A 27,658-nucleotide genomic window follows, 5' to 3' on the forward strand; every position below is an offset into this window, starting at 1 on the left:
CTAGATCACAATGTGTGTGGGGGGAGGGAAGGGTGGGTGGGAGAGGGGCTGCTTGGTGCCGGAGTCCTTGCCTTCCACGCATGAAGCCCTGGGTTCCGATTAGGTGCGTGCTGCCCCTTCCACCACCACCACCCCACCATCCCCATCCCGCCCCAACACCGTTGGGGGGAGGGGGGATTCCCCACCCCTCATCCTAGCACTGAGCATGCGGCGTGGCCCTAAAATAAAACCTAATTACAAGACAGAAATAAAACGTGCGACTTAGAATCCCTTCCAGTCTCCGAAAGAACAGACCTCCAAAGCGGCATCGATTAGACGCTGCTCTAGTTCGGATTACCATTTGGGAGGCTTTGGGGGAAGGCGGAAGCGGGTCACGGTTTTGGAAGTCAGGGGTTCGGGTCCAGGTCTTAGCGCTTCACCGAAGCGTCTGTGCTAAAACTCGACCCATCTGCACGGCACCCCTCAAGTGCTCGCTCTAGCCGGGGGGAGACCCAGGCGGAGGTGGCCGGGGCTTTGTTGGCCGTCGGCGGGGCTGGCCGGGCGCGGGGTGGACGCGCCTTTGTTGGCCGCCGGCCGGGCCCGGCGCGGGGGCGGCGCTTCTGCCCGAGGGGGACCCGGCCCGCGTCGGCTCGGACCCGCCGACGTACGTGCGGTTCGGTGGGGGGTGGGGGGGCGGTGGGCGAGGCCGTGACCCAATAAAGCGGGCCGGGCCGCCGGGAGGCCCCGCCCGCGCCGGTTCCGGCCACTGGCCGCTGGTCCCGGCCGGCGGCAGCTCGCGCGCCCCGTCCTCCAGGGTGTGAGCGCGGCCGGGCCGGAGGGAGCGGGGCGGCCCGGGGGGGAGGGGGGAGGCCTGGGCGGACCGGAACCGGAGCCGGAACCGGAACCGGAGCCCGGCGGGGGCCTGGGCGGACCGGAACCGGAACCGGAGCCCGGCGGGGCCTGGGCGAGCCGAAGCCGGAACCGGAGTCGGAGCCCGGCGGGGCCTCGGCGAACCGGAGCCGGAACCGCTGTCCGCGCCCACCCGGGCCTCGGTGTGCGGGAAGCGCGGCCCCGGAGCCCCGCCCGCCGCCGCGCGCCCGGCGCCTCCTCCGCGCCGCCCTCCGCGCGCGCATGTAGCCGGCCCGGCGGGGCGAGCACGCGATGGCGGGTACGTGGCCCGGGCGGCGGGCGCGGGTCCCGGCGCGGGGGCGGGGGCGGGCGGCGGGCGCTGACCGGCCCTTTCTTCTCCCCGGCGCAGACCTCTCGCTGCTCCAGGAGGACGTGCCCGAGGACGCGGACGGATGTGAGTGGTCGCGGGGGAGGGCGGGGACCGTTGGGGCCGCGCCGGGCCCGGGAGGACGGGGCCGGGGGCTCCTGGGCCCGCGGCGGGTGTGGCCCCGGGCTGGGCCCGTCCCGAGGGCTGCCCCCACCACCCCCCACCGAGACCCCCAGCAGCGGGTCTGCAGCCTTGGAGGAGGAGAAGCCGCGAGTCTGCAGAGTCGGTCATCACAGCCGGCCAGCACCCGGGGACGACCCCCGGCACACACCCCGGCCAGCGCCCGGCCCCGGGGACGGCCACGGCGCATACCCCGGCCAGCACCCGGCCCTGACACACCCCGGCCAGCACCGGGCCCCGGCACACACCCCGGCCAGCATCCGGCCCCGGGGACGGCCACGGCACACAAACCCCGGCCAGCACCCGCCCCAGGGACGGCCACGGCGCACACCCCGGCCAGCACCCGGCCCCGGTACACACCCCGGCCAGTGTCCGGCCCCGGGGATGGCCACGGCGCACACCCTGGCCAGCCAGCACCCGGCTCTGGGGACAACCACGGGACACACCCCGGCCCGTACCCGGCCCCGGCACACACCCCGGCCAGCACCCGGTCCCGGCACACAACCTGGCCAGCACCCAGCCCCGGGGACGGCCACGGCGCACACCCTGGCCAGCACCCGGCTCTGGGGACGGCCACGGCACTCACCTTGGCCAGCACCCGGCCGGGGGGATGGCCACGGTACACACCCCGGCCGGCCGGCACCCGGGGGCGGCCAGCCTAGCCCGTGTGCGCTTCCCGAGCATCGGGAGATGATCGGAAGGTGCCCGAGTTGGATAACCAGAGGAGGATTTGTTGTGTAGGGGGAAGCCTGTCCGATGCCGAGATTTCCTGTGGTTCATGCCTAGGTAAGGAATCCGGGACGACTGCGGGCTGAAAGCGCCTTTTGGATACTGTGAAGCCTTTGCCTTAGTAGTGTGTTTTCTTTGCCCAGGTTGAACTTAAATTTTAAATTCTCTGAGTGAAGGGGAATTTACAATTTAGGTGAATTCCCCTAAAATGTTAACTGTTTTCAAAAGTAAATGACCAGTGTGCAGACTTTGGCCACATTTTTCTTTTGTTTTTTGCTATTTTCTTGCTTATTTAGAAAAAAATCGAAGTTCTTTAAAAGAGCTATATTCAAGTAGTGAAGCATAGCTCTTCTATTTCAATTAGTTATTACCTTTCTTCACTTTTTGCCTATTGGAAAATTAAAACTTATTTAAGGCAGCTCTTGATTGCTGGCAAAAGTTAGATTTGAGGGGAGCAGAGATGGAGAGATGGTACAGTGTGTTGGGTGCTTGCCTTGCACGCAGCCAACCCAGGTTTGATTCCTCTGCATATTAATTTGGTCTTGGAGCCCACTAGGAGTGATTCCTGAGTGCAGATCCAGGAGTAACTTCTGAGGCATGCTGGGAGTAGACCAAAATAAAAAACAAACAAAAAAATCCCACAAAACAAAAAAGTTAGAATTGAGCAGTGACCCTGATTGTTATTAAACCAGAGCTTGGGGTCTTGTATTTAGCCCTAAGACTGTCACTGGTTGGTCCAAATGATAACACTTGGGTACTACAGCTCTTGCATGGCTGCCCACCAGTGTTCAGATCATCACTCACCGTATGGTTCCCCTGGCTTGCCAGCATGGTCCCTGAGCACAGAGCCAGGAGTAAGCCCTGATCAGAGCCAGTATGGCACTTCCTGAACTCCCCAAAAACTTTGTAACGAGTAATATTTTATATAAGTAGAAGATCCTCAGGACGTGTTTCTGAATGTCCAGAGCAAAAACTTAGCATTTGAATGTATTTTCACATAGATGCCATCAACTCTTGACCTCTAGTGGCATCCTTGGGTCTCAGGCAGGGTTTAGAGGGCTAGGGCTGAGGAAGAGCCTGGCAGTCATTCTGAGTGTCCAGCCGTCTGCTGAGGGCCCAGGATACAGCTGAGAGAAAGATGTTCCCAGTCCAGTGGTTTCCAGTTTCCATATAGGTGTGACGCTACAGGGGCCAAGGCAGCCTAGGGCCTGGGTTAGTTAGGGAACGACTGTAGAGCCGAATGGCTTTCTTCTGGTCCCGGCCTTGTCCCTGTGGACAGACTGCTGCAGCCCCCTGACCCTCTCTAAGGCTGTTTGCTCATTTGTCCTTGGTCATGATAAATATTACCTGTTTGAGTCTTATGTAAATAAATTGCACACAAAGCGTGTGCAGCAGTACCTGGTAGGGAGCAATTGAGTGTCCGCGTGAAGAGCAAAGGGAGCTTAAAAGCAGGGAGCCAAGGAAGTGGGGTGTGGCATTAACTGTTAATGGGAGAATAGATGACCCAGATGCCGCCAAGGCTTGGAGTGAGCTTGTCAGATGTGTATTGGGTCGGGGGTAGCTCAGAGGACTAGAGAGTATACCTTGCACGTGTGAGGCCCCAGTCTGACCCCCAAATCACGTACTCGGTGCGCCACCCCACGCTTGTTACCCCATGGATTGCTGGGTGTATTTATGGTGGCACGTGGTACACCTAGACATGAGTAGCATTAAAATCTTTATCTCTCAGGGGCCAAGTATCATTGTGATTGGCCCCTGGGGTAGCTCCCCAAGGAGATAAAGTGTGCTTTATTTGGGGAAAAAACCCAGATCTTTGAAGGCACAAGTAGTTTATTTATAACTTGAAGACATTGTTATAATAATTGCTTATTTTTCTCAGCTGCTAAAGGTTTGCTAGTTTGAACAGAATTTTCAGAAGTATGGGCTGGAGCGATAGCACAGCGGTAGGGCGTTTGCCTTGCATGCAGCCAACATGGCCAACCTGAGTTCGATTCCTCCGTCCCTCTTGGAGAGCCCGACAAGCAACTGAGAGTATCTCTCCCGCATGGCAGAGCCTGGCAAGCTACCCATGACTTATTCAATATGCTAAACACAGTAACAACAAAAGTCTCCAATGGAGACGTTACTGGACCCGCTCGAGCAAATCGATGAACAACGGGAGGACAGTGACAGTGACAGATCACAAAGAATGGGCTCTTTGAACTGACGAAAGACCTTTAGGTGTCATCTATTGAGAAGGCTGGGAGAGTGAGGAGGGAATCTGGCCGTAGTGCTCGGGTTGAGGGCGAGATGTCGGGAACAAAAGGGCATATCGCATCCTGGAGAAACTGGGAGCGTAGAGGAGCAGAGCTGTTGGTCAGGACTCAGCCGGCCTCCTGGCTCAAGCTCTTGTCTGGCAGCTGTGGAGCTGTGTGCCGCTGAGTAGGCTAGGGTACAGTCAGCCCTGGACGCGGGACGCAGGTATCTGCTCATCAGCCTGGTTGCTTTCTCTAAGTGCAGAGCTAACACTGAACGATGAGAAAGGGACAGTTAAGTGCTGCTGTCCAGGTGAGTCAGTTGGGGCTCCGTTGGCAGGGCGGAGCGTTGCCAGGCTCTGATTAAGATTCTCAGGTCACTTGTAGGTTTTTAAACTCCAAAACCTCCATACAGGGTTGGTGGAAATGTTGATAGAATTGGGGAAAGGATTCCTCAATCAAGGATTTGACTTGGCTGTTGGAGAAAAGGAAACAAAATACAAAATACATGAAAAATAGTACTGACATGTACATGTCAGAGGGTCATAAAGGTAAGTACATACAATTATTAGGTACTATTAAAATTAGATTTAGTAGTGTGTCCGCTCTGTATTATGAAACATGCTTTGAATTTTGGAGTGAAAGCAAGCTTGGGTTGCATATCCCTTAGCTGTGACTTCAGGTTGGGGAAATTTTTTGTTCCTGGAGCAGTAGGAAACAGTCAGAATGCAGATAGACTTTCAACGATAGTTTAAATTTCTTTGATCAGTTTTCCAAAGATGTAATTTGGAGTTATTTAGTTTATGAGGCTTCTAAAATGGATGAGATAAACTTAAGATACAGTAGGATTTGATGAGTTAATACTTGTAAACATAATGAAAATATGAAATTTTTAACATAGTAATGTTAGAGTCATTCACAAAAGTTCATTCTTATTATAAGAATGATCATTCCGCTCAGTAGCTTCCATCCACAGAATGCCTTCCCAGAGGCAGTTGTGGGTTATGTAGGCTGTGGTATTTGATGTTAACAAACAGGTCTGCTGATGCTTGAAGGGACAAATATTTTTTCCTTAGAATAAAACTCTTGAGTAACAACTAGCCTTTCTAATTTTATGTATATATGTGTGTGTGTGTGTATATCTGCTCTTGATTCTAAATACTCACTTTTAAATACTCTTTTTTCTTAAACTACCCAGTTTACTACATCAGACTGCCGAAGTTCACTATAGGCCTTTTGTTTAGACCTCTGCTTAAAGTCCTTAAATTATTAATGCATGCTGTGTATGTTTTGTTCTTACCTTTTTAGACCTTTTACACCTTTTTACACCTTTTAGGTATAAACAGTGATGCCTTTTTGGGACTATGGTATGGGATATACCATGGATTTTTATGTCTGTTGAAGGTTTGGAATCAGTCCTCTTACATTATATTTTTGGACCTGAGAGCAATGTTGAAATTGAGTGACTTAACTATGGATCCGGAACTAATCAGAATCCTTAGGACCTCTGACTACTTTTTGAAAACCAAGTTTTATAAACAGTGTAAACTTGGGGCTTGAGCGATAGCACAGTGGGTAGGACGTTTGCCTTGCATGTGGCCAACCCAGGTTTGATTCCCAGCATCCCATATGGTCCCCTGAGCACCACCAGGGTAATTCCTGAGTGCAGAGCCAGGAGTAACCCCTGTGTATTACCTGGTGTGACCCAAAAAGCAAAACAACAACAACAACAACAAAAAACTGTGTAAACTCTTTGCCACCTGGGAAAGGGAGAAGCCAAAAAATAAAATAAAGCCATAATTGGGACTGTATCTATTTCATGTGCCCAGGGAATTGTTTAAAAACCTTAGGAGGGGGTGTGTGGGAGTATGGGAAGCACCCCAGGAAATGCCGTGATATGTAGGAATGTTGTTAAATAGGAACTTGGAAAAGTGAGTCATTAAGACTTGGTAGCATGTTTTAATTGCAGCCAACCAGGCTAGACAGGAAAAATAATTTTTTTGTAAAATGATCTATTTAAGGATAATATTGATATCCTAGACAAGAATGTTGCAGATGGCTTTAGTGGTCCTGCACGTGTGTAGTCAGTAATTGATTCCTTGGTGACAATTCCTCATGTAGAATTTTCCTTTTGAAAAGCAAGAAAAAGAGGGAAGAGCTTTGTTTTTAAGTATGTATGACAGCTGTCTAGGCTTGCAGCTACATGACTAAAAACTCACAAAATGAGTAGTCATTGTTCTTTCTGCCGATGGTAAGAAGTCCTCTGGAGGTAAAGTTCAACTCTGCCATTGATGTTTGAGCACTAGCTTATTTTTAGTTCATTGGTCTCTGTTCTTCTCATCAGAACAAAAATACCATATTTTTTATTAAACTATTGTTATTGTACTCCTCCACCCCTCTCGGAGAACCCGGCAAGCTACCGAGAGTATCTCTCCTGCATGGCAAAGCCTGGCAGGCTGCCCGGGACGTATTTGATGTGCCAAAAACAGTAACAAGTCTCACATGGTTACTGGTGCCTGCTCGAGCAAATCGATGAACAATGGGAGGATAGTGCAGTGCTATTTTCCTGTATGTTTTGTTATCTTGTGTATTTTACTTTATTTTTATTAGTTTAATTTGTTTGAGGGTCACACCTGGAGATGCTCGGGACTCTTTCAGCCGTGCTCAGGGGATCTTAAGGGGTGCTGGGGGTCAGACCCAGGTTGGGTCTAGCAAGGCAAGTGCCTAACTGTTGTATCGCTCTGGCGGCCCTAATTTTAATTTTAGTTATTTATGTTTTGCTTTTCTGGGCCACACCCAGTGGAACTCAGTTCTTACTCCTAGCTGTATGCTCAGGGATTGATCCTAGCAGGATTGGAGGACTGGATGAGGGGCCAGGGATTGAAGCACAAGCACCCCGCCCACTATACTATGGCACCGGCTCCCCTCCTTTTTATTTTTTGATAATGAATTTATGCTGTTGGGGCCAAGGGGTAGCTCGAGGGTAAAGCACATGCTGGCGTGAGTCAGGCCAATATGGTCTCTAACGTTCTCAAGGCCCCTTGACGCTCCCCAGCTCTGCAGACGCCTCCCCCCCCCCTTTTTTTTTTGCCATCGGCTATGTAATAGGGTGTGAACTCTTCAAACTTAAATTGAGGTCTTGTTTTCCTCTTAATTTGGATCTGAAAATAACCCTCATTTAATGTTTGAAGATGAGTTGACAGGCACGGTTTTTGTGTGGCAGAATCTTCCATCTGGCAGGTCTTCCAGGGCCCTCTCTTGAAGCATTGCCGCCTTTATTTTGACCGCAGTCACTTTCGTCATCATACTCATCACAGATGTAGGGAAGAAGTCTCTGGCTTATTTTTATTATGCCCTGCACATTTCACCATTTTTTGGTCAGTCTTAATTGTAACAAGAATATTGATAAATAAAAATTAAGTTTTATGTTTTCATTTGGTGGATCATTAGGATCAAGAGTATCTCATAAACTTCTAATAAAACCAGAGCTGCTCTCTACCTCGAGTGAGCCAGAAATTCCAGAACTGCAGATGTTTAATGCTCAGTGGATCATTGTTTTCATCACGGGCATGAGAGTGATCAGGCTCAAGTTCTCGTGTACAAAGGACACATGGTGGCTGAGGCCAGAATACAATCCAGAACCTGGAGATGTTGATGTGCTTTTCCTTGATGGCATCTCACAGAGCATGTTATCTCGCTGCCAGTGGGCAATGGGAGAAATTTCTGAATTTCATTGATATTGTAAAGCACCATGTACTGTCATGGTGTGTGCTGGGCACCAGGACCTCGTTGGGCGTCGTGCTTGGGTCCTTCTCATGTTCCCCCTGGAGGTCTGGAGTTTCACAGATTGACAAAGACGGCACTTTCCAGGACTTATCTATTGGCCAGTTTGCTCAGTCACCTTACTTAAAAGTATTTGACTTAAACCTGTTTAACAGTTTATATGTTTGATAGTTATTGCTATTTTATTATTTTACAGATTTATTACTATTTATTGTTGTGCTCTAATTACAGTTTTGCTTTCCCTTAATTTATCACTCATTTAGGTCACTAAGTCTTCTAAATATAATGGGGGATTCAAAAGTACTAGCAAGTATTTGGGGGTAAGATAATTTTTTGTTTTGGGCACCTCCATCTGTCTTAGAAACGTTTGACACAAAGTGCTGTAAATACATTTTTCTTGGTGTTGTGACACCCTCGTTCATGAGAGAGACAGTCATTGGTGCAGCTGGAGCGTATCAGGGTGAGCTGATAGACTGCCCCCAGCGTGTAGCAGGTGTGCCGCTATCGTGGAGCAAGGGGAGCACTGAGGGGAGCATGTGCTCAGACCTCACTCCTGCTGCGCATGGGGGACCAAGGGAGTGCCATGGGTGGAGGCTCGATCAGTCCCTTCGAGGCACACACCCTCCCCACTATATTCTCTCCAGTCCCTGCACAGCAGAGTATGTTAAAAGAACCCGTATCCCCTAGTGTGTCTGTGGACTGTCACTTCATTTGCAGCATTGATACACATGCGTTCTTCAGGATAAGAGACAAGATGCAAGACTGTTTTTGTTAGGAGTATTTATGTGTACTTGAGAGGGAGAAATAGAAGGTAAAAAAAACAGCCCAAAGCATGTCCCTTTTTTTTTTTTTTTTTTTTTTAAGGGCAGGGAATAGAAGAGCTATAGGCCTTATTGCAGTAGAAAGAGGTTTCTCCAGCAGGGGCAGTATGCAGGGCAGACAGTTAATGTGGACCCAGATCTTGGAAGCTGCAGCATTAGGGGGCTAGAAGGATGGAACAGAAGGATGGACTTGACTTGCACGCGACTGACCGAGGTCCAGTCCTCAGCATCTCTTCTTTAACCCCGAGCCCTCCCAAGAGTGATCCCTGAGCACAGAGCCAGGACTAAGTCCTGAGCACCACAGCATGTATCCCCAAAACCACAGTGGATAAATAGATATATCATGGCATTAGGAAGTTGTGCCTTGATTCAGACTGCCGGGGCAATCTAGGGGTAGATGACACAAGTTGGAGGGAGATGGCACTTACGAAGTGGAGTGATTTATTTGAAAGTGAAGTTCTGATTTGTGAGATGGACTGAGGAATCCTCATATTTTTGACTATTCAGATATAAGGACTTACACAGTCAGAGCCCACCCTAGGAGTTGTGCCCGTATCATAGTCTACATGGAAGGTCTTGTACCAGAGAGCCGCGTGTGACGGGGACGCACCTCCAGCCTCTTCCCGTGGGCCCTCTTTCAATATTCCAACACCAATCCTACCCCAATAACACCTTTCCTCCACCATTACTTCAAACTTTCCCACCACCATCCAAGCCTGCCCCCAAAGTGGGTCCTAAATAATTTATTATGTATGGCTTGTTATGAATAACGTATTAAAAATGATCCCAAAAAGTTTCCATAGAAGAAAGTGTGTGATACAAGATTGTTGTATCTTACCCTAGAGCCAGTAAGCCCTTCTAACTATGTTCCTTTAAATACAAGATACCGGGGCTGGAGAGAGAGCACAGAGGGTAGGATGTTTGCCTTGCACGTGGCCAACCCGGGTTCGATTCCCAGCATCCCATATGGGAGTAACTCCTGTGCATCGCCAGGTGTGACCCAAAAAGAAAAATATATATAAGATACCAAATTCGTTATCAAATTGTCTGTTTTGTTATTTGACATAATACAGGGTAGAGGTCTTCAATTAATTGGTCTTCAATTCAGTTAATTACACCTAAAATCATTTTGGAAGCTCTTATTTTAAAATTTAAAATTCAGAAGTAAAGCTTATTTCCATTTAAAATGGAATCCAAGTACCAGAAAACTTTGCTTCCCACTACCCTTTTAAACATCAAATTGTTTTTCGTTGTTTTAATCAAGTATTTTAATTATTAAGCAAATATTTTGTTGTTGCTGGGTCATGCCTGGCAGTCCTCAGAGACTACCCCTGACTCTGTGCTCGGATCTCCCCAGGGGTGCTGAAAGACTGTGTATTTTGGACCCTATGTTGGCTCCCGTGTGCCAGGTATGCACCCAGCCCACTGAACGTCTCCAGCCTTATCCTTACCTTTACATTTAAGAATAGACTCTTTACATTGGAATTTCAAATCCTTTTCTCCCAGGTAATATGAAATAAATTAGTTATATGTGTATCAAGGGGATAGGCTGGGTAGTGGGAGGGAACCCAGGGATACTGTGGAGGAAAGGATACCCTGGTGGTGGGATTGGTGTTGGAATGTCTGATGCCAGAAAAAACTGTCATGAACATCTTTGTAAGTCACAGTGTCTCAAACATTCCTGGAAAAAAAATTTTTTTTTTCTCTTGTCTTTCCAGTTACTGCATACACAGTTTCTATACATTTTTATACTTGAAAGTTCTGTTTACCCTGTCACATTTTTGGTACCAGACTTACATATATAGACAAATTAGAAATTTTAACTTTTTTAGCCTGATGACAGCTACAACTTTTCTGTTTCTGTGATGGCTGTTCTTTTCCATGCCAGGACACATGCACAGCGTGTACCCTTCCACTGAGCCTCGTGTGTGGCCCCCTTCACTCCTACTGCTCCTGAGCACCAGAGAGGGTTGCAGACCGCCCTAACTAGGTACTAAACGAGATTTTTGCAGCAGTCATCTCTCAGTGAAGGCTTGAAGATTTTTTAAATTATGTATTCATGGGTGAATATAGTTTCTTTATAGAATAAGATAATAGCATCAACTCCTACTTATTTTTAAGAGCTAAGAATCCTGGGAAATGTTGTAGTTCTTGTTTGGGATCCACATCTGGCATTGCTCTGTGTGTGTGTGTGTGTGTGTGTGTGTGTGTATGTGTATGTGTATGGAGGGGGTTGCGGTTTGCTGCCAACTCAGGAGGTAGCACACCCAGTGGAGTGAGGGGGCTGAGGGAGCCCAGGCCTCGTGCGGGCAGGCATGCACTCTAGCAGTCTGGGAAATTTTGTGGACTTGGATCAAAAGAGATGTTAGAAGAGTCAGTATTTTTCCTTAAAGATTTTTTTTTTCAAGATGGGGGGCTTGGCAGGAGGACATATCTGACGGTGCAGAGGACTGAGCCCTGGCTCTGTACTCAGGGGTCACTCCCCTGGGACTCTGGGGCCCACATACGGTGCCGGGGATTGAATTTTGGGGATGGAACACGAAGTACCTTAGCTGTTCTGTTATCTTTCTGGCCCACCTAGAACTTCTTCGATGCCAAAAATGATTTTATTTTATTTTTGTTTTGGGGGCCACAGCCAGTGATGCTCAGGATTCACTCCTGGCTCTGCACTGAGAACACTCTGGGCAGGCCAAGGGACTGTATGAGTGTTAGGGATCGAATCCAGGTTGGCTGTCACTACATTGTATTATCACTCTGACTCTGAAGTTGATTTTTTACTGCTCTCTCTTTCTTGTACACACACAAACACACACACATTATTTTTAAATTTGGGTGTTTTGGCTATACCTGGAGATGCTCAGAGGTTTCTTGTGACTCTGCACTTAGGAATCACTCCTGGTGGTGCTCAGAGACCATATGAGCTGCCAGGGATCAAATCTGGATCAGCCACATGCAACGTAAGTACCCTACCTGCTGTTCTATTGTTATGGCCCAATTTTAATGTAGAAAAAAGCCAAAACTGTTGATACAGTTTTTGAATCAAAATTGATTAGATAGCAAAGCTGAAATACTAAAATCAGTAGATACGGAAAATTACGTGAAAATTGGTATATTTGATTGTAGTGTTGATAGGACCAAAGTTGATTTTTAATAAATTGTTAGTTTCAGTTATTTTGACTTTTTTCTTTTTTTTTTTATTGAATCACCATGAGATCGTTATAAAGCTTTCGTGTTCAAGATTCAGCCATACAATAATCCCATCCCTCCACCAGTGTACATTTTCCACCACCAGTGTCCCCCAGTATATCCCTCTTCCCCATCCCAGTTCTCACCCAGCCTCCATCGCAGACAATTTCCCCAGTACTTGCTCTCTACTTTCGAGCATTATGTTTTGCTCGAATTTTCCCACCACTATTCAAGCCTGCCTGCCAGGGGCAGATGCTAGATCATTTATTATCCATTGCTCATTTTAAATACCTTGGGTGCCACAGCCGTATGCTTCTGGAATCCTAGATTGTAGACGATTGGATTCCAGAGACATCTCTGTAGGGCACTAATCCATTTTGGGATTCAGTTGGGTGTCTCTGGACCAGGGCAGTTGGTGTGCTAAGATGGTGCCCAGAGGCACATTGTGGGCATGACAGCCAGGCCAGTGAGCGGGCAGAGTCAGGAAGGGACAGCCCAGTGCCTCTGCTCCCATGCGGTATGAAGATTTAGTACTGGAACAACGTAGGCCTTGCTTCTGGAAGCTCTTGGTTGTCAGGATTCCGTCTGGAGTAGGTGGGGAGACTGCACAGGCTCCATCTGGGGTGCCCCAGTGAAATTGGTTCAGTATGGGGACCAGAGATATCTCCAGTTCAGTGGTATCTTCTGGGACTCACTGCTGTGTCTCTGGCTTTTGATCTCTTTTGAAATTTATTTATGGGTCTCTGAAGCAAAGCCAGTAATAGAGTTTACAGTGCGGTGCTGGAGTTGGTTTGTGGGGGTGACTGCCAGTGCTTACATGTGTATTGAGAAGTGGGGGGGGGGGGATGTAGCCCACCCCAACTCTGTGAAAGCCTGGAGATTTCAGTCACAAAACTCACATACCCAATTTTTCAGCAGATCATATCTTGGTGAGGTCCTTCCTGAGACAGCGGAGTCAGGCCAGGGGCATGGGCAGCAATTTTGGATTGTAGAAGCAAGCGGCTGCTGGGGGCTCAGCTTGGGCAGGCACAGGCCAACCTGCCCCCCTACGATTTACCCCAGTCTGGTCAGCCATGCTCGGGTCCGAGATTAACTGTGACTTTTGATCTCTTTCGGGATTTATCTATGGGTCTCTGAAATAAGGCCAATAAATAAGCTTGTATGGCTGAGCCAGAGGTGGTTTGTGGGTGTGGCTCCCACATACCTAACTTTTGGCTGTTTAGTTTCTTGGCTAATTTAGTCCCAAGTTGTTGGGGTCCGGCCAAAGGCACAGGGGCAATTTTGGGGTATCAGAAAGCCTGAAGGCACCATAAGGCTGCTGACACACTTGCCCTGCAGGTACAGGTTGACCTGTTGCAGCACCATACCACCGTTTTTACTTTTTAAAAGTACCTGACTTGGGTCAAAATGTGATTCAGCAGTAGAGTACTTGTCTTTGTGTGTAAGGGCGTGGGTCTGCTTACCTGCCATAGCAGAAAATAAATACTTGTAAAATAATTTCTAAACAAAAAAAAAAAGTTGATCCCTTAATACGTCAGTGTATTTTTAAACATCCAAAATACAAAATTTGGCTAAGGTTTGTATTTGCCTTGCGGGTAGCTTATTCAAATAGCTTTGAGATAATGGATTCACTTTTGTTAGTCTAAAGGGAGGCAGTCTGCCTTGAAAGGGAACGTCTTCCATCCAAACCCCAAGGCTCAGTAGAGTACCCCTGAAAGTGTTTTATTAGAGTTACCTCCCAGAAAATCCTGTTCCCTAGTTTTCTTTAAGCCTGTAGTCTGCAACTTTGTTCCTTGGAGGGTACAGGTTCACAGGTACAGAAAGTTTGGAAACCACTGGTTTTCCTACCACAGCAGTTACAATTGCCAATCTTCTTGTTACTGGTCTTAGTGATAACTATCCATGGGTGGGAGAGCTGCTGATCTGCGGGTCTAAAAAAGGGTTAAGAATGGTGCTATACACCGCCAGGAGTGATTCCTGAGTGCATGAGCCAGGAGGAACCCCTGTGCATCACCGGGTGTGACCCAAAAAGCAAAAAATAAAAAAAAATAAAATAATGGTGCTATAGGCAGTCGCTCTTAGTACTTCTCAGGTTGCTGAGAAATGGGAGGTGGAATCTATTTAATTTATAGTTTCATAAATTCTACTTTATAAAACTAGAATTCATGGGTCGGAGAACTATTGAAGGAGTTCATGTGCTTCTCTTGCATGCACTGGACCAATCCCCAGTACCACATACCGCTCCTGGGCATTGCCAGGAGTGAGCCCTGAACACAGAGACTGAAGTAAGCCCTGAATAAGCGTTGCCTGTTGTGGTCCCAAAATTAAGGAAAAAATTGCCCTGGTAGACTTGTCGATAGGTTATAATTTTTATTATGGGAATCTGCCTTTCATGTTAAATCCATTCAGATTTAATATACTGAGCTGGCTGGGTTTTAGGTCTACACTTTGAGGTGTGTGTGTGTGTGTGTGTGTGTGTGTGTATTTGTCACAGGAATAGTTGCTTTCTTTTTGTTAATGAAAATTTTTTTTAGTATTACATTTTAACTCCTCTATTGACTTTCTAGTATGTATTGAAATTATTCCTATGAATTGTAATTTGCATCTTTTATTTAAAGTAAATGTACTTCTGTGTATAAACTATAGAATCCTTGCAGCAGTATTTCCACATTAATACTCAAGGCCTTTTTATCCGAGATTATTACTGAGGTACTTGTGGTATTTTTTTCAGTAGTGATGGTTTTTTTGGTGTGTATTCCCCATATTCAAATAGCTGTGGTAGCTCTGTGTTAGATCCCAGTCACCTGTACCTCTAGTAATCAAATTCTGTGTTCCCCATTAAATGAATTGATGAAGAAAACTCCTCAGTTGGGTGATGATTCAGGCCACAAGAATTCCACAGGAAACAGTGGAACTGGAAATAGAAACAGACCTTTGTTCTTGATAGCTGTACTGATGACTTTTGTAATGAAGGAATTGCTAACTGGGCGAGAGGATGACTAATAAAGTTGAGGCAGAATATGACTTTGTCTCAGAGCATGTTTCTCAAATCAGTGGGGTTATTTGTTAAAAATGAACACTGGGCCTGATTGCTGACCGATGGAGTTAAGCACACCAAGCTTCTCCTAAGCAGTGATGTTTGAGAGTCAGCCCTCTGGGGATGTTCTCCAGGGCGCTGGCTTTGCGTGGACCAGAATCAGTATTGCTAATGTCTAATGTGTGACTGATGAAACAGTTTGGTCATAGTCATAGAATTCTAGAGCCTGCATAAAGGTGCCTTCCATGGCATGCTAGCCAGTTGCATCAGGAGAAAACTGAGGCCAACTGAGGCACATTTTTACAACACCCTGATGCATAATACATAAGGTACAATTCTATGAATAGAAAATCAGAATAACTGGTATTAAACAAATGTCTGCACTCTGTTAGTTTAAGTGTGTTAGTGTTATTTTAAACCTATTTGGCAATCTGCCTTCTTGCTGGGTCATTGTTCGTTATGTGGTATGGGTGGTTGTTGACGTGAGGGGGGCTGGGGATTGAGTCCAGAGACCACACAGGGTGGGAGTGAGTGCTCTGCTGCGGAACCACAGCTTGCACCTTTGGGGGTGGGTTTTAGGAGAGAGAGTCTGCGCTTAATAGGATTTATATGATTGGGTTTCACATTTTCCATCTCTATCCTTTTTGTTATTGTTGTTACTCTCCTCTGCCACCTTTTGGAATATCTGTTGTCATTCCATCTTAGGTCCTTTATTGACTTACTGAAGGCTGCATGTTTTTGTTGGGAGTTTTTGATGTTTGTTGGCTGCCATAGAGTTTATAATTAGTATGGAACTTATTTGTGGTAGGGGTTTGGGCCACACCTAGCAATGCTCATAGGTTATTCTGGGCTTTGCACTCAGGAATTACTCCTGATGATACCAGAGGACCATATGGGATATGGGATGCCAGGGATCAAACCTGGTTGGCTGCGTGCCAGGCAGATGCCCTGCCTGCTGTACTACCACTCCCTTCCAAGACCTTTCCAGTAACCTCTTCACGTACTGTGGAATCACTTTATGTACTTTATTTTCCACTGTCATTTATTTTACATGCATTTATTTTACTTCTGTTATAAATTCCACAAAGTACTTTTTCATCTGTTTTATATGCTACATTCTAAACAGCCACTTATCTTTTGAGATTTTAAAAATAGTAAAAAGACTCTTGTATTTATTTACCATTTCTGATGCTCTTCCTTCCTTTGTGTAGATCTCTAGTTCTGTCTGATATGAGGAACAGACTTCTTTTTCTTGTAGTTCTTGTCTGCTGCTGAGGTCTTTTCACTTTTGTATGTCTGAAAAATCTTTTACCTTTGCATTTGGAGCATACACATTTCAGATTTCAAAGATAGTTGAAAGATTTCTGTTTCCTAGCTATCGAGTTTTAAGTGGCTTTTTTACTTTTAGAGCCTTTGAGATGTTGCTGTCCGGCCCTCGGGATTGCGTTATTTCTGTTGGGAAGTCCACTCTCTTTGTTCTGTATGTGAGCCTTTCTCTGGCTGCATCACAGAATGGACTCAGTCAGTGTTGGACTCTCTGTCCTTTCAGTTGAGTTATCAGGTCTATGATGACTCTTGACTGGTTTCACTGCTTTGTGGTCACGAAGTTTCTGTAACTTCTTGTCTATATAAGCTTCTAGAGGCAGCTAGAACATACCTGTACACAAGAGGAGGCGTCCTTGACTCTTGTCTTAAAAGTTGAAACTAAAGATTTACTGTGATTCTTTGTGCCTCTCCACCTCATTTAGTCTGTTAGGCTGCTTCAAATAGATAAGGGCTGCCTTTTAGTTTCAAGGTGTTATAAGGAGTATTTCTGATGTCTCTGATAGTTGGTGTGGATGACTACAGCTCAGAGTCTGATGTGATTATTATACCTTCAGCCCTGGACTTTGTCTCACAAGATGAAATGTTGACGCCACTGGGGAGGTTGGACAAGTATGCTGCAAGTGAGAACGTATTTAACAGGTATGTGCATATTCTTCTCATTAGAATGGAAGGGGGTGCTGTTTATTATAGTAATCTCAGTAAGAAATGAAATTACCAGTTTTAAGAGAAACTACTAATAATTTATGTGGTCTGAGATACCACAAGGGTACCACCTTACAGTAATACTCATAATTGTGACCTGTTATACTTACTTTTACTTCTTGGTTCTTACAACAACATAAGCACTTTTTCTCTGCTTTTTGGCCAAAAAAAAAAAAATCTTTGGGATTGGACATACTTTTGATGTCTATGTAAATCAGTCACTGAGAGGAAGATGTAGTTTTTTTCTGTTGAAAATGATGTATGCACTGTGTGCCAGCTCATGGCCTTAGGATTTGGACGTGGGAGTTAATACTCTTGATGCATTGGCTTCAGATGTAGCCCCAGAACAGCCCTGTCATACAACTCTGGAAAATCAGTATTTCTTTCCTAAAATTCGTTAAGAGTAGATATGTAAAACCATACTAGTAAAAAATAATTTAACAAATGTTTTGTGTAATGAATACACGTTTGCCCATGATAGTGAAAATCGAAGATAGCTAAAATGTGTTTTCAGTGACTTTGGAAATTTTTCAAATCAAGTAAAGATGGAAAATATTTTGGCAACTGTGATCTTGTTAAAATCCAGATTGACATTGTCACTTAGGAAATTACAGACGTTATGTAATAAAAATATATTAAATATTTTTCTTTACCGAAGCTTGCCTTTTAAATTTTTAACTGTTAAGTATTAATGCCACTGAACAATAATTTTCTTTTTCTCTGTAGACAAATGGTGGCTCGGAGTTTGTTGGATACCTTGAGGGAAGTCTGTGATGATGAAAGAGATTGCATTGCTGTTTTGGAAAGAATTAGCAGATTAGCTGATGATTCAGGTATTTATGTAACCCTTTCTCCACACAGAGTATTTTTATGTCAAGTTTGTTTCTGTCTGGTGAAGAATTTAATGTGGAATATTTACAAAATGATTTTTTGACTAACCCATCGATGAAGATCAAGTCTCAGGTTCTATCCCTTCTACTACATATGGTACCCTAAGCACTGCCAGATGTGACCCAAGAACAAAAGAAAAAAAAGTATGAAACTAAGGTCTGCACATTTTATAATAGGTTCATTTAATTGAATGATTTAATTTTGGAGGGGCCGGAGGAATAGTACAGTGGGTAGGATGCTTACGTTGTACATAGCTGAGCCAAGTTCAGTTCCCAGCATCCCAGTGGTCCCTGCCAGACTGCCAGGAGTGATCCCTGATTGCAGAGTTCAAAGTGAGCCCTGAGCACCACTTTTAGGTCAAGTGTGACCTAAAAACAAAACCCCCCAAAAAGTTTAAGTTTGGACATATAAGATGCTTTTTTTTATATGCTCTCACTTGCTAGAACATCCATCATCTATCATAAAACAAAAGCAAAAAAACAAGGGTCTACTTAGAGAGGTACATTGTTTTTAGACTTTGAAAATGTTTATGAAAATTTAAAAATGTGTATATTTATTTTGGTTTGGGGGGCCACACCCAACGGTGCTTAGGGTTTATTCCTGACTCTACTCAGAGATCACTCCTGACACAGGGTTCTGTGTTCGCCTGAGTTGGCTGCATGCATGGCAAATGCCCTACCCACTGTGTTATCAATACTATCATTTTGGACCCCGAGGTATACGTATTTTTTAAAAGCAAGGTCTTGGGTAAAGAAATTGACAGACATGGAAAGATTGTACAGACAAAATAGAAGACAGTGGGTATCAGAAAGTATTTAAGGCCATCATGCACTCTTTGTAATTTTCATGTGTTCTTTTTAATGTTAAGTCTAGAATGCTTTGTTTATTGACTAGGTTAGGAGTTGGTCCTTATGATAGCTCAGAGGTTCTGAAAGTGGTGGAGTTTCTGGATACTCACCCTATTAAAGCTGTCCTGTATTAGTAGGCATTCCACTGAGTGCAGTATGGCACTGTGTGGATCAGAGCATCCCAAGTGCATTTGCCCTGTTACCCAAATAGGTGAGGAAAAAAGAAAAAGTCACTTGCCACCCCTCCGGAAATCAACTGTCTCTACATGAACAAGCAGAAAGCACACACGCACTTTTTTGTCCCCCAGGCCACTAGCCTTCACAGCTGGGGGGGGGGGGGGGGGGCTTGCTTAGTTGTCTTTGGGAAACACTAGTGCAGATAATAAAAGTATTAATTTCTTACTGAAACTGATTACTTAGTAGCATAGACCGTGAATGATAAATGCTTGGGATGCAGTAGTCTTTTTTTCACTCATGGGGTTGGACCTATGGTAGGTCGTGCGAAGGATTGCAGAGATGATGCACTTTATAAGCCATTTTACACTGAGGGTGAAAGTCCAGAGCTATGTCTGAAGCCTCCAAATTCTGTTACTATGGAAGACTGTTCGCTCACATTTCTCTTATTTCAATAGAACCGACCGTGAGAGCAGAACTGATGGAACAGGTGCCTCATATCGCATTGTTTTGTCAAGAAAACCGGCCTTCAATTCCATATGCATTTTCCAAATACTTGCTTCCTATTGTGGTTAGATATCTTGCAGATCAGAACAATCAGGTAAGAATGCTAGTTACATGTTCTTAATGGGAATTTGTGTATATATATATATATATGTAAAATGACCTACGCGATCTCTTTTGGATATATTTTCTTTAATTTCTTTCTACCTTCAAAATAGCCTATCTTAGACAATTCTGGCAAATCTAGGCGTTTCCTTAGTGCTGGTTTCCGCACTGCTAAGGAGCCATCTTCTCACTGACCCTCAGGGATCTCCTTCAGAGTCAGTGGTTCATTTGGGAGGTATCTCTAACCAGAAATGATTTCTGTTCTGTTTCATCTGTTACAAAGTGACCAAGTTCTGTCTTTGTAATAGTTGAAGAGCCACAAATCTTTATTTGCAAGGTTTGAAAACTACAGCTACCTTTTAAGCTGGAATGTAAGTTTTCAAACTTGTGAAAATAAAGTAGTAGGGCTTTTGAATATTGTGTAAAAACTTTATACATAGTACTGTAGCACTGTAGCTCTGTCCTCCCGTTGTTCATCGATTTTCTCGAGCGGGCACCAGTAACGTTTCTGTTGTGACACTTGTTACTGTTTTAGGCATATTGAATACGCCAAGGGGAGCTTGCCAGGCTCTGCTATGCAGGCGGGATACTTTCGGTAGCTTGCCGGGCTCTCCGAGAGGGACAGAGGAATAGAACCCGGGTTGGCCGCGTGCAAGGCAAATGCCCACCCGTTGTGCTATCACTCCAGCGTCCACTTTATACATACTGTTACTTATTCTCTAGGTAAGGAAAACAAGTCAGGCCGCGTTGCTGGCTCTGCTGGAGCAGGAGTTAATAGAGCGATCTGATGTGGAGACCAAGGTGTGTCCTGTCCTCATAGACTTGACTGCCCCGGACAGCAATGACGATGTGAAGACAGAGGCTGTGGCTGTAAGTCGAATAGATTTTGGGGTTTGTTATTTTTCTTAGAACACAGGTTGTTTTTGTTTTTTTTTCAATTTAGGCAATACTTTCATACAATACAATTATATTGATTAATAACATTGTATTAATATTTTAATAGTTACATTTAATACAACTTTATTAATATTTTAATACAATTATATTGATTAATATAAAATTCCCATAATTGCTATGCTTCGTTACATGCTCTAGGGCTATGTGTGTTAGGTATCTATTAAAATAGCTACAAATTAGTGGCCAAAGTGAAGGTACAGCAGGTAGAGTGTTTTCTTGAAAGTGGCTGACCTGGATTCAATCTCAGCATCCCATATGGTTCCCCTTGCCCTGCCAGGAATAATCCATAAGCCCTACCGGGTGTACACCGTTCCCCAGAAAATAAAATAAAGTCGCTATAGTAGCTATAGAGTAAATTTGAAAAGTATAAGTGAGCTACAATGGGACATAGACCTGTTAGGAAAAAGGTGTGTCTTTGTGGGCCCCACTTGAAATTAGATGGCTTTATTAGCGTCTGTCTCTGAAAAAATACTACGGATATAGTTGATCTCTCCATTTAAGTGTTTGGTTTATTTCATCAGTGTTTTATAGTTTTTAGCAGATGTCATGCATTTTGTAAAGATTTCATGTTGTTTAAACTAGGCCTTCTAAAAACTTTCCCACCCACTTGTGGTTGTAAACACCTGAGAAGCACATCCTCGCAAAGAAGCACCTCAGATCCTGCCAGAAGCACCTCAGATTCGTTTTCTGGTTGATTGTTTTTTTATTTTTTGTTTTTTTGGGTTTTTTTTTTGTCAGAAGTGGGTGGAGGGAACACCCAGCAATTCTCAGGGTTATTCCTGGCTCTGCGCCCAGGTATCACTCCTGGCAGGGCTCAGGGGACCATTTGAAGTGCCAAGGGTCAAACCTGGGATGCAAAGCAAGTGCCCTAATCACTGTACTATTTTTTTGGCCCCTGTGGTTGATTTTTGATTAATTTTAGTTTCTTATATGTTTGGGAATCTTGCCAGCTATGGAGGGAATTTGTTTATTCGGCCAGAGTTCATGCTCAGTACAGCTTCATTTTATATGGTATTACATGAGCTGAAGCAGGAATATCAGAATTGCCTTGCTTTGGGTCGTTCTAATTTTGGTGACTGTGAAAGGTATGAACTGCCACTGTAGAGTCCTTTCTTAGTGATGTTTCTAACTTCAGATCCTTCAGATTCTTTTAATGGATAATTTTTTTGCTCTTGAGCAGTCACCATTACGAGGATAAATATAGGGGAGTTTTTTTGTATCTAAAGTTACCAGGTAGAATTTGGAATTATTTTTCTGGGTTTGCCATACTTACTGTAATTACTGTTTGATTTTATTGGTAGTTTATGTTTATTTTTCTGTTTTTACTTAGATAAAATGATTTTTGTAATGTATGCAGTATAATGGTACTGCATTTCGTATTTCCTCTAATTATATACTTTCAGTAAGTTGGCAGATTTAACTGCGAAGTCTCAGCTTGACGGTATTTCAAGTATGTTTCTGTCCTTATTGCAGATAATGTGCAGAATGGCCCCCATGGTCGGGAAGGACATCACGGAGCGCCGCCTCCTCCCCAGGTTCTGTGAGATGTGCTGTGACTGCAGGATGTTCCATGTGCGAAAGGTACTTGTCAGTCAGCTTCTGCTGAAGGACACATTGCTCTGGTCAGTGCACCCAGAAGTGAAAATAGAAAGATTGGTTGAAAGAGCTCTGTCTGCAGTATTTTGAAATGTCAGTGATGCTTATGTTGTTTCAGGTCTGTGCTGCCAATTTTGGAGATATCTGCAGTGTAGTTGGCCAGCCAGCGACTGAGGAAATGTTGGTAAGTATTGTAGAAACAAAGGAATACATTGTGCATTACAAATTTATATGTGGAGCTTGAAATGTATACATTTACCCACAGTTTTTTCCAACAATAATTTTTTGACTAAAGAGCCATGACTTCAAGTTTGGCATTTAAATGTCTTCAATCTGAACACCCTTTTTATTTTTGGGGGTCACACTCGGCGATGCACAGGGATTACTCCTGGTTCATGCACTCAGGAATTACTCCTGGCGGTGCTCAGGGGACCATATGGGATGCTGGCAATTGAACTCGGGTTGGCTGAGTACAAGGCAAACGCCCTACCCACTGTGCTGTTGCTCCAGCCCCAGACACTTTTAAATTACATTTTGATAGGAAGAGTTTGTTGAAAATGGAGATGTGCAATTTTTTTTTCTTTATTTGTCTTTGGACCATATCCGGTGATGCTCAGGACTTAGTCTCCTGACTCTGATTTTAGCATCATTCCTGGCGGGGTTCAGGGGACCATTCAGGATGTCAAGTCGACTGCATGCAAGGCAAGCTTCCTGCCACTGTACTATCACTCTGGCCCCTATGAACATTTTTTTATCTTTATTTTTCTTATCCCTCTTTATTAAATCAGCTCTTACTCAGGTGATTGTGTTGCATTTTAGTAAGAAGCTAAACCTTACTAATTATTAGTACTTCCTGAGTACTAATACTGAACTGTGTTTCTACCATCTTATTAAAAATGTAATATTTGACAACACTCTGAATGCAGAAAGTAAAATAGAAGTCACCAAGAAACCTGTTCTGTCTGTCTGCTAAACAAACATCCTTATTCCCTAGCTTCCCAGGTTTTTCCAGCTTTGTTCTGACAACGTGTGGGGAGTCCGGAAGGCTTGTGCCGAGTGCTTCATGGCGGTTTCCTGTGCAACGTGTCAAGAAATCCGGCGGACAAAATTATCAGCATTGTTTATAAATCTCATCAGCGATCCTTCACGATGGGTAGGGTTTGGTTCTGCTGCACCTTTTTGTAAAATAAGACCTTTTTTTAGCTAAGTTGATTTTAATTTTGTAATTTAGGAAATAATTTCTATTTTAAGATGTTTTTAATGCCAGAGTAGATAGTAGATTACTATCTTAGCTTTTTAAAAAATGCTTTATTTCTGATGAGTATGGTATATAGTACTTGCACACATCTTTCTTATTTCCATGCAACGAGTAAATCAGTCTTTCCTACCTGGAAACATTGAACTTAGCATATCTTATTGGTTTTGCTGCTTAATATTTCCCCCCTGGCAGTAATGGTTTTCTTCATTCTTTTTGTTATTTTTAATATTAGGGCCACTCCTGGCTGTGCTCAAAGTCTAACTCCTGGCTCTTTGCTCAGGGACCGTTATGTGGTGCTAGGGATTGAGTCGGGGTCAACTACGTCACATTCCCTGTAAGCACCTTACCTGTTTCTTCAGAACACCCATTCTTTGTGTTCTTAAGAATACACAGCACCGGGCTGAAGTGATAGCACAGTCAAGAGGGCGTTTGCCTTTCATGTAGTTGACCTGAGTTCAATCCCCGGCATCCTGTGTGGTCCCCTGAGCACTGCCAGGAATAATTCCTGATTGCAGAGCCAGGAGTAACCCCTGAGCACTGCTGGGTGTGACTTTTCTTGAAGAAATTTTTTTTTAAGGCAAATGTTATCTAGGATCCTATTTCAAATTTTTGTGTTTGTTCTTTATTTTTGTTAAAAACTAGGATAAAAAAACAGAAAATACAGTGACTTTTAATTTCTAACTAAATAATGATCTACAGTAGTTCTGAATCTGAGTGCTTTTTTTTTTCTAATTGAATCACCGGGTAGGTTGTTTGCCTTGTACACGGCCGACCTGGTCGGCCCAGGTTTGATTCCTCCGCCCCTCTTGGAGAACCCGGCAAGCTACCGAGAATATCTCACCCGCACGGCAAAGCCTGGCAAGCTCCCCTGATGTATTCAATATGCCAGACACAGTAGCAACAAGTCTCACAAAGGAGACATTACTCGATGAACAACAGGAGGACAGTGACAGTGACAGTTGAATCACCATGAGCTACAGTTGCAAAACTTTTATGTTTGAGTTTCAGTCATACAATGATCGAACACTTTATCTCTCCAGCAGTGTACGTTTTCCGTCACCAATATCCCCAATATCCCTCTCCCTACCCCCCTCCCCTGCCCCTGCCACTATGGCAGACAGTTGCCCTCTCTCTCTCGCTCTCTCTCGCTCTCTCGCTCTCTCTTGCTCTCTCTCTCTCCTTATGGCTATTATGGTTTGCAATACAGACTACAGATAATGAGAGGCCATCATGTTTTTATCTATTTTCAGCATGTTTTTATCTATTTTCATGTTTTTATCTATTTTATCTGGGCTGGAGCGATAGCACAGCGGGTAGGGCGTTTGCCTTGCACGCAGCCAACATGGTCGACCCGAGTTCGATTCCTCCACTCTGAGAGGAGCCCGGCAAGCTACTGAGAGTATCTCGCTCGCATGGCAAAGCCTGGCAAGCTACCCGTGGCGTATTCGATATGCCAAACAAAGTAACAACAAGTCTCACGATAGAGATGTTACTGGGCCCGCTCGAGCAAATCGATGAATAACGGGAGGACCGTGATCTATTTTATCTATCTTTTATCTATTTTCAGCACACATCTCCCATCCTGAGCGATCCCTCCAGCCATCATTGTCTTAGTTATCCCTTCTCTATCCCAGCTGCCTTCTCCCCCAGCTTATGAGGCAGGCTTCCAACTATGGAGCAATCTTCCTGGCCCTTGTCTCTACAGTCCTTGGGTGTCAGTCTCGTATTACGGTATTTTATATTTCACAAATGAGTGGAGTTATTCTATGCCTGACCCTCTCTGACTCATTTCACTTAGCATGCTTGGGTTTATTTTTTCGAGGTTTGATTTTGGGGTCGTACCTGGCAGTGCTGCAGGGGTTCATCTGCTGCTGGGCGAGGCATCAGCCTGGGTTCTTGCTGTGGCACGAGCTCTCCTGCCCAGTGAGTGGTCTCCCGGCTGCAGTTCAGGGTTCTTTTAGAAAGTTTTATTGTTAAATATATATATTAGTAGCAAATTTAATAATAATATCTCATTTAAAAAAATTATTTTATTTACTTATTTAGTTTTGCTTTTTGGGTCATACCCAGAGATGCTCAGGGGTTACTCCTGGCTCTACACTCAGGAATTAATCCTGGAATTACTCGTGGTGGTGCTTGGCAGACCATATCGGATGCTGGGGATCGAACCCGGGTTGGCCACGTGCAAGGCTTACCCGTTATACTGTCACCTTAGCCCAAATATCTCATTTTTTTGTGTGTATTTTAATACTGTCCTTTAATTCCTCCAAGGTTCGCCAAGCAGCTTTTCAATCTCTGGGACCTTTCATATCTACCTTTGCTAATCCGTCTAGCTCAGGGCAATATTTTAAAGAAGAAAACAAAGGTTCAGAAGATACATCAATAGAAGACAAAAATAGGTATGATTTTAAAACTTTGCTTTCCAGTTTTACTGCTTGTGAACATTTCCTTTATATTTTTTTTTACAGTAGATATTCTTTTTTGGAGAATTAGTAATTTCTCTTAATTATAAAAATTGATAAATATCTTTATAGTTTTAGCTTAAATATTTGTTAAACATCTCTGGTTTAATATTAAAATGTGAAGCCTAATACCTAGCACTTAGAAAAGTATATATTATAGATTTGATAATGTTTGTACTAGGTTACTTAATAGATTATTTGTTTGCTAAACTGTTTATGTAATATTAAAAGTATTGGTTCTATGAATTAAAATATTTGGGATTTTTGAAGTAAAATATAATTTAGAAATACATTCATTTTTATTATATTCTTTTCAGTCACAATTTAATTGTGGATCTTGGATTCTCTGTCTAAGATAATGATTGAATTGCTCAGTTCAGGGGAGAATGTTTCAGTGATGAGCATAAAATTATAGAATATACATTTCAATTAACTAGATTTCTATATCTTTAAAAAAATTACCTTAGAATAATTATCTGTAATTTTTTTTGCATTAAAACAGTTCAGCTTCAGGTTTTAAAAGCTTATTATATTCTTAAGGAAAAATGATTCAAGACCAACAGTGCATGGGAAGTTGTGCACAAACAGTTAGCGTTTACACTTGAAATAATTTAGTGCCTGATTTTGAAACGGTCCCTGCCTATAATGCTTGAGTTACCATAGTGCTTGTCCCTCCCTTACCATGATGCTAATGGACATTTTCTTCGTAGGTCTTGATACTGTGATAATTGCTTTCTTGGTGTTTTGATTTGGCAGTTCTTCCTTTCTTCTCTGCTGCCTTGTTTTACCTTTTTGCCCGTTCTCCTACTGTCCTGCTGAATAGCCAAACAAACCTGAGGTACTGTTTTTTGTAAAGGAAGAAAAAAAATCACTCTAAGCCTGTCTTCCTAGCAAGCAAATTCTGTCAGTTCTTTTGAAAACAGCTGCTACAAAGAGTTTGACAAAAGTGATGAGGGTGGGGGGTGTTACCAGCTTTTCATTTTTTATACCAGCAGACCTTTTCACTATCTAATTGTATAAAAACTTTATGTGATTTATTTCTTTTCAAATCTGAGAGTCTAGTGAAAATTAAATTTTACAGAGAATAATATAGAACAAAGTCAAGAAACTGTGTGGAAGGCCAAATGATAAATATTTTTGGTTTCTTTCACAACTTAATTTTACCTCTACCTTTAGAGTAGAAAGCAACCGTAGAAAATGCATAAGCACGTGGCCTTACTGTTCCTATAGAACTAATTGACCAAATGGTTGGTTTGCCTACCATGGCCGATAGTTTACTATTGATGTTGAACATCATTGGAAGAGATTCTTAAAAGAGATCTGACATGTTTTCACTACACATCTTAATTTCTCTTCCATTGTAAAAGGATACGTTTTCATATAAAATCAGTACTGTTTGTAGCATTGGACATCACTTTCTTGAATTGTGTGAAGGAAAGGAGAGTTCTTGTCTAGGGAAGTTAGGTTAAATACTGTAAAAATATTTGTATCTATTCCTAACTTCAGAATGAGTTACTCCTATATTAATCTCAGATCAGTAGTTTGTCCACCCTCTCTTCAGTACTTCACTGACATTTTCTTTTAAGTTAGTTTTAAACTGTTTTTATTTAAGACCCATAATTGATTATAATTGAGCACTTACTATGAACCAGCTACTGTAGATGAAAGTG

The 27,658-nt window shown here is 43.9% G+C and overlaps 1 protein-coding gene across 4 annotated transcripts in view; it reads left to right on the top strand.

Moving 5' to 3' along the window:
• The first annotated feature begins 891 nt into the window (after positions 1-891).
• Positions 892-27,658, top strand: part of PPP4R1 (protein phosphatase 4 regulatory subunit 1) — a 49,686-nt gene continuing 22,919 nt past the window's right edge. Inside the window, exons 1-11 of one of the 4 annotated variants that reach the window (XM_056138138.1) lie at positions 892-1,147; positions 1,238-1,282; positions 2,117-2,161; positions 16,995-17,130; positions 17,920-18,026; positions 19,565-19,707; positions 20,439-20,585; positions 22,146-22,253; positions 22,387-22,452; positions 23,263-23,421; positions 25,798-25,925. In XM_056138138.1, the coding sequence (XP_055994113.1) occupies positions 1,141-1,147; positions 1,238-1,282; positions 2,117-2,161; positions 16,995-17,130; positions 17,920-18,026; positions 19,565-19,707; positions 20,439-20,585; positions 22,146-22,253; positions 22,387-22,452; positions 23,263-23,421; positions 25,798-25,925 (1,091 nt within the window). In that variant the 5' untranslated portion in view covers positions 892-1,140. The remainder of the gene's footprint in view (positions 1,148-1,237; positions 1,283-2,116; positions 2,162-16,994; positions 17,131-17,919; positions 18,027-19,564; positions 19,708-20,438; positions 20,586-22,145; positions 22,254-22,386; positions 22,453-23,262; positions 23,422-25,797; positions 25,926-27,658) is intronic. The other 3 variants (XM_056138140.1, XM_056138139.1, XM_056138141.1) reach the window with 3 other exon arrangements.

This window comes from Sorex fumeus, unplaced genomic scaffold, assembly GCF_029834395.1.
Source record: "Sorex fumeus unplaced genomic scaffold, SorFum_2.1 ptg000128l, whole genome shotgun sequence".
NCBI classification, from domain to species: Eukaryota; Metazoa; Chordata; class Mammalia; order Eulipotyphla; family Soricidae; genus Sorex; species Sorex fumeus.